This window comes from Paralichthys olivaceus, chromosome 15 (genome assembly GCF_024713975.1).
Source record: "Paralichthys olivaceus isolate ysfri-2021 chromosome 15, ASM2471397v2, whole genome shotgun sequence".
In the NCBI taxonomy this organism is placed as follows: Eukaryota; Metazoa; Chordata; class Actinopteri; order Pleuronectiformes; family Paralichthyidae; genus Paralichthys; species Paralichthys olivaceus.
The window spans coordinates 21958835-21977848 of NC_091107.1; the positions used below are offsets into that span (position 1 = coordinate 21958835).

At 39.7% G+C, this 19014-nt stretch overlaps 1 protein-coding gene across 3 annotated transcripts in view; it reads left to right on the forward strand.

Annotated features, from left to right (window-relative positions):
• The window catches only part of opcml (opioid binding protein/cell adhesion molecule-like), a 291135-nt gene that overhangs the window by 233020 nt on the left and 39101 nt on the right, over window positions 1-19014 (forward strand). For all 3 annotated transcript variants that reach the window (XM_020085436.2, XM_069509961.1, XM_020085435.2), the window contains one exon: window positions 5489-5614. In XM_020085436.2, the coding sequence (XP_019940995.1) occupies window positions 5489-5614 (126 nt within the window). The remainder of the gene's footprint in view (window positions 1-5488; window positions 5615-19014) is intronic.

A 19014-nucleotide genomic window follows, 5' to 3' on the forward strand; every position in this document is an offset into this window, starting at 1 on the left:
ATAGTTCCCATCTTATATACAGAGTAACAAGGCAGCGTTGGATTATTCTTCTTACCATACTACATTTCCAGACAGAGACCACACCAGGTCCAGCTACAAACCAACCAGCCCTTTGTAATCCTTTTTGGTAGACAGGCATGTTGTTATAGATTGTACAGCCTGTGTAGCTACAAATAATAAACATTTAACCACTCAGGGATAATACATCACATACAGAACATACCGTGCAGTGACTTTTATAGATAGGCAAGCAGATTCATACAACCTACAGCTCCATTACCACACCAATGGGGACATAGAGCAGACTAAATCATACTTTGCAGTTGTAGCTGAACATCAGGGCCTTTTCTGCCTCATGACTGTGCTGCCTGTTTCTCCTGTGCTGAAAGTTTCCCTTGTGCATCTTGCTGCCTTCTGCCTGAACATATTCACCTCTCTGCATTCCTTATGAGGGGGAAAAAAACAGTTCTATGGTGATCTTCAAAATATTTTCATTCACTCAGACTGACACACTCACAAGTGACAATGCAGAATCTTGTATTTTCCTGCTTCAGTACACTGTTTTAAACTGCGCAGACAAGCTGCAGATCTTATTCAGAGAACACTGCCCCTTGGTTAGCAGAGAGGAAACGATGTCACACATGTTGACCGAGGTTATTAGTAAGATCAGAGCCGACCCTGACTTACCTGTTGCCCTAAGCAAAATTCTATTAAAGGACATGCTCCCACCTGACCTGTGAGCCACGCAAACCATTTGCCACCGCAACACAGTCACACCTGACACCCCAGTCCCCCACGACAATCCTCCCCCCTTCAGGACAGTTTGCTCCATCTGTTGGCCTGACAATGCCTGCAGAACTCAATAAGGTACATACAAACAATATTTATTAAACTGATTTTCATATACAAAATTCCAATATAACATTAACTTAACTAAGACATTAATGACAATATAAATTGCAGAACATATAATCATTTCAATGAATCACTGAGCTTTTCCTCAAGGTTTATACCTCAATATATCAAAATAAAAGCACAGATGTAGATGAGCTGTGTGATTAGCTCTGGCTATAAAATATTAGAACTGATCTCATATCAGTGGAGCCTGAGGCTGTAGTTCTAGTCACTCATCTGTCAGATATTGCTCGTTTGATTCACAAAACAAATGTGCAATTAAAAATAATTGATTAATAAATGAATGAATAATCATGGCTCCTGTCCTCTTGACACCTCCCACCTTTGTCAACAGGACAAAACGTCATGTATACAAAAATTAGAGAAGTAAAGAAACGGCTCGAGTCAAGCTTCCCATGACAATAGCCGACTTAGCACAAGAGGGCATTAGATAACAAAGTGAAAGAAAACAGTCAGATAATGTAGGTACTTCACACTGTCCTGAGATACCACAGGCCATGTAAACAACAAAGCCCAGTACGCTGTGCTTCTACTTTTAATGTTAAGTGCACAGTACAGCCACTCCACCCCGGCTCTCTTCTCCTAATCTTCCCATAGATTTGATTGATTGATATAGTTGTGTTTTCACCACCATATCATTTGGACTATTTCTGCATACATGTTATTGTATCAATATCATTGAGAACCATCAAATGTTATAATATATATCATTACATTATACACATTGAGTTCATAAGATAAAACTTGTATTTTCTTTATTTTCCTGTGCATACATGTGTGCACTCCCCAACTTTTCAAACTTGCTTTTAAACTTTTTATTGAATTTTTCTGACCCTTCAAACCCAACAGCCATAAATGTATTATTCATATTCTGAGAGACAACAATGTACGGTACAAGGTATACTACACAATCATGTATTTTTTGCTTATAGTAGATTACAACACATTGTTGTACTTCTGCCCTGTTTCTGGTCTTCTCACATTTACAGACACAGTGATAGTTTATATATATCTACATATTATTACAAAGGAATCATATCAGGCCTGATGTTAAATAAACACCCAGGGAGAGCATCCGTTTCCTCTTTGGGCAACCTTTTGATTCCATTTTCTAATTAATTACTGGCTGTAACACCTTGGCTGTGCCGACATGAAGACTGACGTGTCCCCAAGCCCCCAGTCACATCCACCAGCAGCAGCCCCGGCGGCAGGGGAGCTGTGTTTTTAATCACCTGGCCACTGGCATTATCAAGCTGGAGGAGCCATCACCCGCTCTGCACACAGATGCTTGTTCATTCATCTCTGCCGGAGGTCAGCGTGGCTGAGAAAGTGGTGCCTGCTGTGTCCTCAAACTGCCGTGCTTCATCCCTCCACATTTAGAGCCTCTTAAAGGCACCACATGTTGCATTTTACCCTCAATGAATCATTACCACATTAGTTCTGTGGCATTTGTCTAATTTGTGGAGACAGATGACGATTGCGCAACAGCCTCTCCACCTCATTCTGCTCCTATGCAGGTTTGGCAGGAAATCCCCTGGCCCGTTTCATAGCTGCTTGAATGGGCCTGCTGCACGGAATATAAGAAAGTGTTTAGCACATAATACACATCATTACTCCGGCATCAGTCTTTAGAGCAGTTTGAAAATCACTTCAAGTCACCTTTTGGATGTTAAGAGACAGAGACTACGGAGCGTCTCACTCGGACATTTGCGCTCACACATGCACCTCCTGTGGAGAAAATACAGAGGAGCCGCGGCGTGCAGTGCAGCCGAAAGCAGCTTTACAAACAAGATGAATGAGATCAGGATGAGAATTATGATACATTACCCCATCGCTATGCATCCTGCAAACAGTGTGTTGTTGAGTGGTTTGATATTCCAGCCAATTTACTGCCCTGATACACTGAGTGACTGGTCTTGTCTCACGTGGGATGTTCCATTTGCACACAATAAGATGAAGGGGGAAGTATGGATTTCTCATACCTGTATAAATGAATTGAATACCCAAGTCTTATGCTAAATCATTTCTAATATTGTTTGAAGAATATGTTGAGTATTTTGATACTTGAACCCACCGTGTCATGCTTATTCTGAATCAGTCCAGAGAACAAATGATTATTTGTTCAAGGTTCCACCATTGAGGACCACGATTTGTTCAAAATAACATTGTTTTGTTGCCAATAACTGAGTGTTAGAGAATGAGATCTTTTTGGTCTTTAGGTTTTCAGGAATAAACTGAAAATCCACTTCAACACACACTGACATGGCCATGTCTATCAAATAAAGAGAAAAAGAGAGAAAACGTTTTAAAAATATAAAAAAAAAAATACTTATTTTTCTATCCGAGAGTCATCTTACTTTCTAAACAGTTGGTGCATGTTTGATCATATGGCAATTTTCAGGTTACATGCACAAAAAGAGACTTGGTGAAGCTCTGCGCTTGGTGAATGCACAGCTGACTTGTATAGTTTCCACACAGCATAGAAAAAGTGAAGTGTTGCAGAGGATGCTCTATAACTAAAAGAACTGTGTGCCACATCATGTGCAATTTGCTAAATTATTGAACATCCGTTAAGTTTGTCAACAGTATTTTACCACTTTAAAAGAAACACAGCAACACTTTGTATCCACTAGTTGGAAACTTTCTATTGACTTTTGACATAGAATCGGTTGAGAATTTGCATAAAAGGCAACAACAGTGCCTAAACTTTAAAAATGAACGTTCGATAACTTGCCTGTTTTGTTGTAGACACTTAAATATCCAGGGGGTCTGCAGGAAGGGAAAGCAAAATCCTGTTACTTTGAGAGAAACTTAACACCCCCTAAAAATCTTTATTTTGCTGACCTCCAGTGCCGTTACCTCCCACCTTGCTGCAATGATGAGGAAACCCACTCCAGCATACTGACATCACTGCCGAGTGTGGTTATTGGTCCAGGTCAGTGATGACAGAGAAGGCAGTGAAACACTACATTTCACCTGGTGTATATTTTTCTTCTAAAAAATGTATTCTCAAAGATGACATCAATTTATTGCCCAAAGTGAATTTTCATCATTTAACTTAGCATCTAAGTTTTGATGTCTCATGAAAATAAATAATGCCCTGGATTTGAACATTTCAAGGCTTTGAATTTACTTTTTGCCCCAATGTCTGATCAAGATCAGCCTTCAACTAATATATGAATGAATATGACATATCTGCTTCAACTTAAAAAGGTCCCAATTAAAATAACCTGCATTCTTGGTACATTGTGGGAGAATGTGCACCATACATTTCAATCAGGAGACACTTCGTTGAAAGTTTAAAACATTTTTTTGCAATGCACACCTAGAGGGGAACTAAATGTGATATAATTGAGTGTCTTAGACCCCATCATGAAGTTATCATGATTGGAGTGGGTGAGGTTATGTAGAGGAAACTTCCCTGGAGTCTGGACACTGGCGGTGGTGATTGTGAGGGGATGAAGAGAATCCTGAAGATGAGAATGTAATGAGGAGTGGATGTGGATATGATGACTGGAGGTGAATGTGGTGAAGGGGGTTCACAGCAAATCACCAAAATGACAACTGGGAGCGAAAGAGAGGAGAACAGATTTAAAGTTTTAAAGTAGCGCCATGATTGGCTGATTGAGATCGTGGCTAAACCTACACCCACAGCCAGAGAGTGAGAGAGAGAGATGTAAATAAATGAGCCTAAACACAACATAACACCGAGCTTCATTACATGACTTTATAGATATTATTTCTAAAACCATGTTCCTGTGTCCGATGAGGAAGTTCTGATTATTGGAATAAGAAAATAAAGTCAGCCGGCATTAATGGGGTGTATTATTAATTGGCTCATCTCAGCATTGGTCCTTGGAATTATTTGGAATAAATGTTGCGTGTTATTATCCTTCCCATGCTACATTTTGTCATCAGTCGCATTGATATTATCCAGTTTTGTGAATGCCTGAAGAGAAATGGAGCAAACACCACCAGTAAAGGGAGACAGCGTACTTGATCTAATTTGACCAACAATAGAATTGCAGAGGCGCTAATAGTTCAACTGAATCACATCAGTAGGTTAGTGTTGAATACTGGTTGCATGTCAACAGCAAGTTTTTGTGTGGTATTTGGAAAGTGACCTAAATGAAACAGTTGACCAAGATACTTTTCTGACCCTTGATTTGAGGCTACACTGACAGTGAGCATTTAATCAAGAACACACACACACACACACACACACACACACACACACACACACACACACACACACACACACACACACACACACAGATCTAAGCGCTCCACTCAGACAAATGAAATCATGTCTTACTCCAAACCAGTCTGATGCTTGTCTAATGAGCAGTTTGGCAAAGATGCATGAGGAAGGATATAATCAATCACGTATAACACCACAGTGAGCCAGAGAATTGCCAAATTTGTCAGCTAATTTCATACTAATTGAGTCCCCAGCCCGGGGGGTCATTTTTAACCTCATCACTGTTCTGATCACGTGGAATGGTGAGCCCCTTGCCCGTGTGTCATTAATTAAGATATAAAGCATCAATCATCATTCTCTGTCTCCCCTCAGTACCCGCCAGGATCACCAACATATCAAAGGACGTCACAGTGAACGAGGGCAGCGACGTTAATCTCATGTGTCTGGCGGTGGGTCGACCCGAGGCCAACATCATATGGAAGCACCATTCACCAAGAGGTAAGCCACAAAGGTTTATTATTTTATTTTATTTACTTTTATTACATTGGACTTTTACGTCAAAACCCTGTATTCTGGTGCCTCATCCACAGGTACGGTCAGTGTAAACAGGATTGTTGGGTTAATGAAGAACAATCTTTAGTTCCTGTTTGGAGCCACAGATGTGCCAAGTTAATAAGCCCAGTATGGATTTATGAGGAGTCATGGCAAAGTTGTAGATTCATAGGTTAGAGCAGTGTAAATTCTAAGATTTAAACAACAATTCTTAACAGATTACCGTGCATTGATTGCCGAAGGTAATTCACCAAACACATGTGCCAGGGTAAGCTGCAGGATTCCTTTATTGTAAAGGTGACTGGACCCCTACGCCTACACATGTGGCAACACTTGAATATGAATATTCGCCTACGTGCGCAATAGTTATTTACCTCTGGCAGAGTATGAATCTGTAGCTTTTGTGTTAACATTAGCTGATTATCACTGACTATAGTCAGACTTTAATCTCTTGACTATGAGGCGTTGTTTTCTTTTAAACTTGGAGAATTCAGGGATTGAAGCTTCGCAATCTGTGGCCTGACAGGACCCAGCTCTAAACCACCATGATGTTGGGTGGGGGCCACAGCTGGTTTTGGTCGGTTCTGTGTTGTCGGAGCGTCGCAGTCTGAAGGAGAGCCAAGAAGCTCTGCTCGCTTCTATGTGTGTGCGTGCATGTGTGTTCTGTTTCTAATTGTGTCGGCTCTGCGCTTCCCACGGAGCATTCAGCAGTGTGAGTCATGCGCTGCTTCTCTATAGAATCAGATGTTCAGTCTCCAACATGACATGAATGCTCACAGCACAGCTGTTCCTCCCTCTCTCGACATTATCCAGAACCAGCCATGCACCACCTCAGCCAGCTCTCCGTCAGTTGGTTCCTCAATATTTACCAGTCAAAGCCATTCCTTTGAAGTGCATGGCAATTACATTCCAAACGGACAACTTTAATGACCACTGACCAGATGGTACCATTTACAGTCTGTAACATCCTTCTGGGGTCTCCACCCACTTTTATGATTTTTACATACATAGAATATGGCACTTCTTTGGCCTTCGGCGATATTTTCACCTTTCTGTGTAATACAAACTGTAGCAGAGACATGTCCATGTCGCAGTTAGCACTGTGACGATACCAGCTATTGAATCGCAGTACAAAATGATGATATTCTTTTGTTCAGTGCAACCTCATCTTCACTCAGAATATGTTCACAAAGTCACAAAATAAGAAAGGGAGAAGTGAAACCTGAGGACAGACAAACTGAACATAAAAGAAGCGGAATAAAAATACTGAATAATTTTACTGAAGACAGTCAACATGTTTTTTTTTTTCTGTTTCACTGGAAGGAATATCATAGAGGATATGCCAATATGTTACGATGTGGATTGAAACTCCCCCAGCAGTAGAAATATGGAGTAATTATTGTAGCAAAACTATTGACAAATGTGAGTCTCAATTTGTCTGTGTGTAATCAGATTTGTGAACGTGTAAAATAATCTCCAAATATGTATGAGATTTAGGAATGTGGAATCTGGTTCTGCAAATCTGCATTTAGAATATAAGTGTGTGTGTATTCAGCTTTGAAAGTGTAACGATATCTGTAAATGTGTAGACAAATCTGTGTAAGCATACGTGTGCATTATAACAGATTGCACGCTAGGTTGGTGGGCGTTTTGTGGGTGATCTACTAAAAATAATTGCGCAAATGATAACAGGTGCAAACGTGGTAGAGGCAGTCGTATTTAAATGTGTTCTGAGTGCGTTTATCAGGCTTTGTAAATCACATTGCGTGTGCTAAAATAAAGTATTGACATCCACTCCTCCCAATATGTTGCGCCCACGGGTAGAAATGCCCGATATTGCATATTCATTAAGGCAAACGTACTAAATGGACAGCGCTTGCTATTCTGCACGCAATCCTCAGTATGCACCGTTAGTAAATCAGCCTGCATGTTATTTTGTGAGTGAAATCAAGTTGCACACGTTTTCACACGCGCAAACCTTTAGTAGATCAGGCCCTTAGCATTTTTTTTTCAAGACCAGACAAATATGTGTTGAGAAGGGAAATTTTAAATTCAGAGATTTTTGAATGGAGTTTGGTGGGACCCTGCTACAGCCACTACAAACTGCTACCGCCACCTAGTGGTATGAAGGCTGCAGCCACTGAAAAGACAGACATGTCGCTACATCAATAATTTGCACATTTGCGATCAGCCACAGCAGAAGTGTGATAAAACTCACACAATCGAGAGGCCGTCTGAGCAGAAACTGATGACTTTTGTATTTTCAGCTCTCGAAACGAAATACTTAGGGCCTGTCAGCCAATCATCTCCATGTATGCGTTAACAGATTTGTCTACACATTTACAGATATAAATACACTTTCAGATCTGAAGATGTTTTCTTTACACATTCACAAAACTGATTACACACAGATTGAGGCTTACATTTATCAATAGCTTTGCCACAATAATGTCCCCATATAGAAACCCCACCTTCAGGAGCAAGAATAGTGACAAATGAAGCAATTGAATCACACTTCAAGTGTAATATACAGACATCCACAGCCAGAGAGCTGTGTGTGTGTGTGTGTGTGTGTGTGTGTGTGTGTGTGTGTGTGTGTGTGTGTGTGTGTGTGTGTGTGTGTGTGTGTGTGTGTGTATTATCAACAGGAAAAGATAATGGGTTATCTTACTTGACATTTCTCTGAGTTGCACTAATGAAAAGGCAAGATGTTTGGGCGGCCAAAGAAATTCTCACAGGCAGTCAGAATCTTAAATGTTTTTCCCACCGAGTGGCATTTCCCTGACTAGCTCCTCACCGTTTGCTTTTCATGTCTGTCACCAGCGATAATGGACCGTTCCCTCAGAGGATAGTGTTTGTGTCTGTTAGTACAGGAACTGAAGTGAGCAGCCTTCTCCCTGAGTTAAACCACATTTTCTAAGAGATTTCAAATCTGCAGTGCAGCCTGCCTTGCCATTTGATACTTGCTTTTTTTTTTTTTTTTGGTGCACCATTTAAACTTTCAACACTCACTTGGTGTCAGGAACATGAGCAAATCCACTGTTATGGCTGATGATGCAGGAAGGGACCTCACTGTTCGTTATGAGAAGTGACAAGTGACATGAGGCAACATGGAAGGAATATGGAAATACTGGAACAATGTAAGGTTGCACCGCCTTAATTTGAGGCTGAATTTAATTAACAAAATGTAAACTCAGTCGCTGTCGGATTCCCTGTCACTGTTTAATATGAATTCTAATACCGTCTCACGGTTGAATGATGGGAGGTGCTGAAGCCTCCACAGTGTATGCCGATAAATCGTCCGACAGGGATGGTGACATCAGTAAGAGCTGTGTAGAGTAGCAGCCTGTAAATGAACGGCCTCTGTGGTCGTTTACTTAATATATGTACCCTGTCAATTCAAGTCTCACCTTTATTTTGTGCACTGCAAGACTCAGTCCCCATTTCAACTCTGTGGTGACTACATCAATTATTCAACAGTGTCCACTGAACCCCCTGGCTGTTGGCCACTAAAAGGACCGGAAGATATATTGTTGGAGAAAACAGTTTATTCAGTGGACAATGCAATATGGATCCTTCGACCCATTAAGACTCATTAAAGTGGATAGGTTGTGAATGTACACTCTCACACATGTCACTTTGTTCCTTTTCACATTACTGCAGACTGAACCGTGGCTGTAATGCATGCTCTCCTTCAATGCTGCTGTGACTGAGCTGCTGTTATTGGCTCTGGCTGTCACTTACAGTGAGAAAATGCCACAGAAGTACCTTCTCATACAGTATGTAGTGATACGACACAAACAACAAACACACACACATGGTGTCGTGTTAAAGGAATACACCCTCATCTTTCAACTCTTTTCTACATATGCTGTTTGTATATTCTGTCCTTTCCACACATTTATTTACAGAATTCTACCAGGATCACATTTGTTTTATCTATGTGCCTATATATTTTCTTCTAAACCACACTGGCACCATTTGATTAGGGATAACGGTGTCCGTCAGTTGGACGACAAATTGCAAGTCGCTTCTAGCTGCCTTCAAATGGGGTCGTGTCTACTGTCTTACATGAATAGTCCATATGAAAACCCTTGTTGTATTCTCGTCTTTGTAGCTGGTATTTTCTGAAAGCTCAGAGATGCTGACATTTTCACAGGTTTCACTTGTTTGTCTGTTGGTTAGTTGGTCTGTTTGTCAGGAGGGTTATGGAAAAAACTACTGGAAGGATTTCCATAAGACTTGGTGAAAGATGGGACGTTCAACAAGAAAGAACTAATTACTTATTATTTTTGCCCTGGGTTCGGACAAGGGCATGTTTGTCATCAGGATTACTTCCACTTTCTTACGCATAGGGCATTTTTTTTCACTTAAACCTATTACTTATTATAACGTAGAATGTCTTTGGCCAATTGAAGACTGCAGACATTTGTAAGTGGTTGACATTGTAAATGTTTTTATTTATTTATTTGCAAATACAAAATTACAGAACCTCAAAGGGGGTATTTTTTAAATATCATTAGTTAATGATCTTTTGCTCATAAGAAAAAAAAATGCCTTTAGGCACTTTAGGGGCCAAGTACGCAAACAACTGAAATGATATGAGAGGAGAGAAAGTTAGGATAAACACACTTGCAAGTGCACACAAACACACACACAGTAAAAATGCATGGCAAGATAAATTATTCAAAGAAATCAATATTTAATTATTTCTTAGGAAACCACTGATCATTTCCAGTAGAGCAACATTATCATTCTTGTGGAGTTGTTTAGGGTCCGCCTGATGAATCTTACTCCAATATATTTTGCTCTGGTTTTGGTAACTACCAACTCCTGAGAGAAATTTCAGGCTTATAAGTTGCTAAATGCTCCACTGTGTTCACAAGCTGGTCTCTAACTGTTTGTGGCTGAGGAGGTTGTGGACAGTGCTGACGAAAAACTCCAACTAAATGTTTTGTGGAAAAAATGTTTACTGACACACATTTAATTTGCTGCCCCTACTACAATTACCACTTAGCATTTATTTTTTCCTTTCTTTTCAAAGTTTTTGTTGTTATGCTAGCCACTCCCAGCAGAGACATATTGAGAAATATATTTCACCAAAGATCAACAGGGACTTGAAACAGGACACTGGTGTCTGTTGATTTCTAACAGAAACCATAATGCTTATCTAACCTGCAGCACAATGTTTTTTGTCTTTGCCTAACCACATAATGGTCTCATTGTTCAGACGAATGTGATCACGTTCAAAAGCATGATGTTGTCACAGTTTTATACAGCAGAAATGAGTGGCATGCTATTTGCAATGATGTTGCCCTCCAGGAAGAACCATACTCCAGTATTACCTGCTGACACGGTTGAAGCTGTTCTCACCGGAGTAAGACAAAGGATGTGTGCAGGTGTTTGTCTCAAAAATGGCATAGAAGGGATCCTCAGGGGAAACAATGACATAGCATGACACTTCACGCAGTGGCTTCCACACTTGAAAGAATACCCTACATGTAGTCTGTCATTTTAGACTAGGAAGAAAAGGCACAGGCCCATTTGATTGTGATGTATTGGATGAGTAGTGATTTTTGTAGTCTGTGTTATAAAGACAGCTTTAATGTCCCAATCTCAATGCAGAAATAAAAGCCTCTAATAGGAGTGTTCAGGCTGGCAGAGTGAAAGAGAGTTATGTATATATATATATATATATATATATATATATACACACACACAGTATATATATATATATATATAGTAGTTCATTATAGTTCATTACAATGGCAAGACCTATCACACACAAATAAAGTGTTAGGTAACATAATAGGCCCAGTCTTAAAGTGGAGAGAGCAAAGGAAATAATGACTGACAATGTCTGACATGTATATGTGCAGGAGGTGGTATGCAGATGTCAGCAGCTCTATATGTTAAACTGTAGTATGTGTTTGCAAGCTTTCAGACTAAATGATGATCATTTAAGATTCCTTTTCATTCTGTGCTTATTATGTAATGTGCCGCTGACACTGAGATTCCAAATTTATGTTAGAAATGTCTAGAATGGATCCGAAGAATTGATTGTGCAGATCTCCCTTATAACTCCACAAACATCTGCCTGTCTGTCCGCCGGCCTGTCTGTATGTGTAACGCATATCTCGAGAACCGCTCAACTTACTGGCTTTACACTTGGCATGCGAATTGGTAATGGAAATGCAGAGCGAGTGCGATTTGGACACATCGTTCCATCAATACTAATAAAAACCGAATAAACAGTTGACCGGTGCTCTTTAGCAGTCAGTGGGGGTGAGGGCTGTGTGCTCATAGTCATGCAGACTGAGTTTGACTTGTCTTCTTCTATGTCCTCAGATAAACTACAGTAGTGGTTTGAAACTGGGTTCAAATCCCTGCCAGATCACCTCAATATATATTGTTACAACCCAGTAAGAGAAGCAACACAGCACAAGCCTTTTATTGAAGTAGTGCCAAATAATTCACATAAACAATATTAACAAGCATTGAAGAGGGTGAGGGACAATGGGTTAGGGGCAGCTGGTGACAACAAATCATTAAATAAACAAAAAGCAAAGCCTCTTTCTAAACCAAGTCCCTACTCCCCTGACTGACGGTCACAAACAAAAGGACAAAAGAAAAACCTGTCTGGTTGAACTGTACTAAACTTCCCTGCCGCCACCCATGAGGCCTGGTGAACTCCTGAAAAGGAGTCTGGGAGGAGTGCACAATGAAATAAGGAAAATAACAAAACTAAACTATAGCCCAACAAAACCCCTACAGTCACAGAACAAGTGCCTCGTTAGTTAACTTTCATTAGATATTAGGAATGAGTCAACGCCCTTTAACTTCCACACAGTCAAGTTAACAGATAAAGACAAGAGGAACCGAGGCCGACTGATCACATCAAATCTCAGACACCACTGGCAACACTGCACAGGGTTTCTTAGGACAAAGGTGCATCATGGGTAGTTGGCAAAATCAGAGGAGGAGCCAGCTAGAACCAGGGAATAATGGATTCTAATGTCAGTGGGGGGTGCAGGGCGGTGCTTAAAATTGTGGTAGGAGTGGTTAACTCGTGGGAGAACAGAAACACTGCACCACATTTAAAGATATTACATTAAGTAATAATATCTTTATGGTTTTTGATCTCGGGCTGAGCTCCATCATGGCAACAACATTCATATAATCACTTCCTGTTTGAGAATTTGTATTTAAAGTAAAAGCACAATGTTGGTTTTGGTGCTTCAATGCTTTATACTGAGTGGAATCACAGAGCTTTTATTTTGAAAAGTTGTGAACTTGGGACTGATTGTGTCAATTGCTTAAAAGACCTCTGATATAGCTGACATGCAGTGGAAATAACAGCAGCTCAGTCAATCATTCGAACTTATATATAAGTCACACATGTGAAGAACAGTGATAAAAACAATTCAGTTTGATTTTTTGAAAAACATTGACTATTGCAGATGAATCACGTAGGATTAATTAAACGTTTTCTGACTTCTCTCTGTACTATAGAGTGTATATAACAAGCTCTCCAACACATATGCAATTATTTTGATTGAGTTGCGCCAACTTCTAGTGTCACAACTTTATTCAAACATCAATTTGAATCATACCTTTTTTTCTTACCATGTTAATGTAGTAGTTTAATTAAATAAAACAAATGGAGACGTGGTATCCTGTAAAAATCAAAGATCTGCAGTGTCTCATTTCAACCGGCTTTGCTCATTAGGCTGTTGCAGTCCTTGGATACAGCCAATAATAAAGAGCCCCCTCGGCAGCTAGCCTGTTGTTCATCAATCTAAAAGAGACTGCTGGCCTGGCAACACGAGTGAACAACCAAATATTTCCTAGTGGTAATTTTGTGTGCGAGATACAAATGAAGTTTACATACTGCCTCAAGGAAATAACAATATTCTCCCATTCTAAAGTCTGACACTGACAGAATCGCGTGCCCTGTCCTGTCGGCTTGGCTTGTATTTGCTGCTAAACAAACTGCCAGTCAAGTAAATGAAAGCGTTACAACCGTAAATAGTGTCGAAAAGTCCCTTGAGTTATGTGTAACATAGTTAAGCTTGCTTGAACAGTGCGGTAGGCGACAGCCTGACAAGTTATGTTACTTGAAGCCTAAGCCAACATACAAGTTGGAAGATGAGTGTTTATTACCTGTTTAAATAACACAAATGTAGCACCAGCCCAGGGGTCATAATTATTTACTAAAAGAATACTTTATACTTACACACTGCAATTAAGAGATCTGGTATGTTCATAGGGAAAATACTATGTGAACATTCTGGCACCATAATGATGGCAGTTCAGTGAAACAGTAACCATTTGAGGGGAGGAAAAAAAACACAAGAAACAGTTCTCCTGACTTCGTTGTTGAACTCATCAACCCACCACATCCTAATGTTTGCCAAGGAGTCGACTCTTTGTTTTCTGTCCAAGAGGCCTTTGTGTTCTAAAGCACTAACCAGTGGAGAAGCAGAGATTATTTTGAAGGAGACTCCAGAGCATTACCACAGTTAATTAAAAAATTATTCCTCTCCAGGGCCTCTGGATGTTCGAGGTAACTTAGGCTGCAGTCAAAACGCCTATTTTGCTAAGGAAGGCTCCTAACTGTGTGAAATCTAGGCTAGAAAAGTGATATATAAATACAAACAGACCAAATGACCCATAAGTATTTCTGTGGCAGCCATGAGAAGTCCAAATTCTCTAAATGCTAAGGAGAGGAGCTTCAATGTCTCCTATCTTATCACCTTATCACCCAGAAGACCATTTCTCATGACAGGAACTGAGAAAATCACGCAATCTATTGCAGCAGCAACATTTATAGCAATGCAATGTTGTATTGCACCTGGGCAGACCCACAAGAAAAAGACTTAAAATCAAATAACAGGATTTTTTTTTCCTTTCATGATGCAATCCAGAACTAATTAGAATCCTTACATGATTGTCTGAGCTTCTAATTTCTCCTCTTGTCACATCTGTCGAGTCAAGAGTCGCTTTGAACAAGAACTTAGTTTACAATATCATCATCAGAACTAAATACACAAATAATAATTCTAAAAAATCTCCAATCGACAAATATAATAAAAGGTCAAAGGCGCCTCTACTTGAATATACCTTTCATGTCACTATGTTATTTCAACTTTTCAGTCCTATTTGTTCTGTCTAAGGGCACTCTGAGAGCACATACTTCTGACAAGGCTAATGCTTCATCTTGCCATGTCAATGCAGAGTTTCCCATTAATTACCTAGAGTGTGGCAGCCTGCCATATTCTAATTTGGCCTATCCCAGTTTCCTAATAAACAAAAAATAGGTACACCTCCCAATATTGCATGAAAGATCTCTAACCTGGTGTTTCTTTCATTTTTATAGCTGTGTGCAACCCTATTTGAAGCGCTATCACGCTAGCACTTTGGTTCACACACTTTTTACCATACACACAGTCAAACCTCATTCATCTGTAGTTGTGCACCTACCAGCGAGTGGGATGCTACGCAGTTTTTTCTCTCTCACACAAGAGCCGCTCTTTCACTCTTTGTGTGCATGTACTCTTTTGCATGTGACAGCAACCTTCCTGTGCCCCTCCAATACCACCATAGATGAAATTCGTTCAGTGGGAAACGCTGCAGAAAATGAAAAACAAATCCCGGATTCACCTGTTTATTCATATCTGTTCTAAAGTGTAAGGGGTCGTTGAGACGTGTCCCATCCATCCACAAAATTTCATGGAAATTGGTTCAGGGTTCAAAGCTGTCAAATAACAAACAAACAAATAAATGCAGATGAATACATAACCTACTGGTGGAGTCATATACTGTATATCTAACTGATGGTTAAATGTTCTCTGTATATAACCTGAAAATGTCTCTTCTTAGAAGGTGTGATTCAGTTTTAAGCAGGAACATTTTATTTTAATTGTTGTTGTACAGCAGATATTTTGTCATTTTACATATTTTCTTGTATAAATACAATAATTTTAGTGGAGAAAGTGGTTTTTCTGACCTAACAAGAATTAGTGGAGGGGAAAGGAGTTTTGCTTTTTGCCCTCAGCCCTGGTGCTCACAAATGTCTTTGAGTCTGTTTTTTATCTTTATTCATGAGTCGCCATGTCCATTAACAGGTGTTGGGTTGTCTGTCCATCAAGGTGACAAGACAGGACGATCAATGATTTAACCCAAATGTGTCAGTGTGGAGGGGCCGGTGTCTCGTAGCTGGAGGCCTGATTATCAGCCCTGGTACCAACCATATTAAGCGTATACACTTACTTTGTAGATGTCTTGATATAATTTCCGGGGTACTGATAAGGGTAAAATGCTCTCTGCGTCTCCAGTTTTAGTGCCACAGCTATTTCTGGTGCGTAATATGCTCTCATCTTTTTTCCACACAGTGAGGCAGTCAAAGTACACATTAAAGAATTAGGATTAGCCGAACTCAGATACTCAGTTCAGGTAATGAAGCTGGTATCTGGAGAAAGAGTTTAGCATGCATTCAACAAGAGCATTCACTTCAACCCTGTATGGCCAAATGAGAGGTACAACCCTGTTGACATGGATCAATGATGGGCAAACAATCATTCTGTGAGCACTTCAGGACAGGCCTACCATCTGTAATTATCACAATTAGTTAAAGTCTAATATATTTTGGGCTGTGACAATAAAACTATAATTTTTCAAGAAGGCAGATGGTCTAATATGCCAGTGGCTTCATCTGAAACATTCACTACATGATTTATTTTGTCTCTTCACTTTGACATTGAACCAGAATCTACTTTATAGAAAGGACACTTCACTATTTATCTCAGGGGTGACAGTACAATCCTACACTAAACATTTAATCACAGTTGAATTGAACTTCCAGCACTGGAGAAAAGTTTTATTCAAAACTTCCAGTTTAATTTTGAAACCTTTTTTTCTATAGATTATATGCAGGCCTTATTGACATTGTGCATCACAGTAAAGGCATATGTCTTTGTATAAGAGTCCAACATTATGATCCAAGGGCACAGAATATGTTCCCAGCTTCAGCATTTAACTAGTGCTGACCATAGACTGTATATAAAGGTGCTGACCCTGCTGAGTTTCTGTGCCAGGTACATATGTATATAGGCTGCTTTGTTGGAGGTAGTCCATGGTGATTGTCATGTAAAGAAGCTGTTTGAATATTAGGAAATTATGGAATTAGTTGGCATGCATTGTTGTCAAGAGAATACTCTTTTTTTTTCCTCAGCAGAGATTTAGGCAGGGTTTTCGACTTCATCTAAATTCAAATTGGATGAGTCTTTACAGAGCAACACAGTATCTTATAAAGCAATTCACACAAAAAGATAGCAAGGTTTTCACAGTGCTTTTGTACAGCCAGCCAAGTTGTCAGCAGCTACCACGTTGCCTACTTTTTTTCCCATTAAATGGCTGGGGAAGGTTGACATAGCCTCATAAAATAAGAAAACAAAAATAATGCATTGCGAGTGCTGAAGGGAACCCCTCATGTGTTTGCTCCCCATGGAGTAAATTATTTCATGATGGTCGACTTTGCCAAAGAGTGACTTGATAACAAATTTGTCTGGGGAGCTGTTTTTCTTTCTATCTTTGTTGAGAGATGCAAGTCGAAAGAAGAAAAGGTAAAATTATGTAGCGCTTTATTTAGTTCATGAATTCGACAAGGTGAGAACGTAATTAAACCTGATTAAAACATTATGATATCAGAATAGTAAAACCTGAGAGAAGTTACATCTCCATCTACGTCTCCCCCATCCCTGATGAGTGATAGAGAAGGTGCTGGACATAGATGCACTGTATGAATGTGTGTGTGAATGGGTAAATGGCAACACTGTACTGTAAAGAGCTTTCAGTAGTTATAAAGAATAGGAAAAAATATATATAAATACAGACCATTTACCATAATACTGCATTGTTGCTTTAGGTAATCAGATAATTTGGGTTTGTAACTGAGTCTGGAGTTAGTGTCTTTTCTTAACCTTAATTGTCAGCATGTTTTTTTATTTACAAATGTAATTTATTGAGGTCTTTTAAACCCAGAGTGGCTGCACAGAAATTAAAATTGACTGTGAGTCAAATACGGCCTTCAGTAGATTCTTCTGAATTGACCATGAGTCCTGAGTGGGGCCTCCTGAGAGGGCCTGGTGTGACATTCTGTCAAGCATCACATCCACTTACAAGCTTCTTCCATCCATCATTATGCATCTTTCTGTGCTGAAGGTAGACTCAAAGGATTAACACCTCCATACAGTGGCTCTAATTTCCCAGAATCCATTACCCCTAATCTCTGTAGGTCTCTGCAGAACTCTATGTTTAAACAGTTTCTGAATTTAAGCCCTTTGCTTATCAATACAATGATATTGGCACAATTGATTGTTTGCTTCTAATTAAAACTGTACTCTCTGTCCTTACAAAGTGGGCTTGGGTCTGGGAACTTGGTTAACAAAGTAATTTATGAAAAACAAGACCACTGAAGCGGAGTGCCTATTAACGTTCAGTGGTTTAAAAAAAATTGACTTCAGTTTCTTGTTATGTGAGAGTACCAAGTAGCAGCCTTGCAGGCCTATTACTTGCTTCACTTACAAGATTTCACTGTTCTAGTTGTTCAGTTTCGTTTGAATTAGCTGTTGTATTTAGTGTCATTATGCATCTATGGGTTTCGATGCAACTCAACAGTGACAAAATAGGTCCTGCATAGGTCAGGACAATTACATTCAGATGTAAAGTAAGAATCTACTAACACAATGTATGGCTTGAATTGAATTTAGAATAGAAGTAAAATAACTGTGAAAATGCAGCTTCTTGAGCTTCTCTCATATAAAACTGGGTCAAGCTAATTGGCGCCTGATTGCCGCCCAATAAAGAATTCACTGGTGCAGAGACTCATCTGTGCCTCACACAACAGAACTAAAATATATCAGTCTGGTTTAAAAAGTTCTCTGTCATGCATTTTCATGAGACATTGAAAAGGTGGACTAGTGGATGTCTAGCATTTTTAAAACCTTTAGCTTGTATAACTGATGTTGAAAAACACCATTATATAAGGTCATTAACTTTAACCTTAAGGCACTGGATGGTGTATGATGTACTTTAGTACAAAAGGAGAGAAAATACAGTACATTAATGTATAAAATACAATTTAATTACATCATCAATGTGGGGCTTTAGTCCTGGCACAATTGATTTGAGAGAGCTACCAGAATACAGTGGCCTTCTCAGAGAAACTTTGCGGAGACCAAGGCAGTCTATCACCCTTAACTGATGTTTTGTAGTATTGAACCTGGAGGACTGAAAGGTGGCTGTACAGAGTAAGTGTCTGTGTCCTTCATGCAGCACAGCAGCTG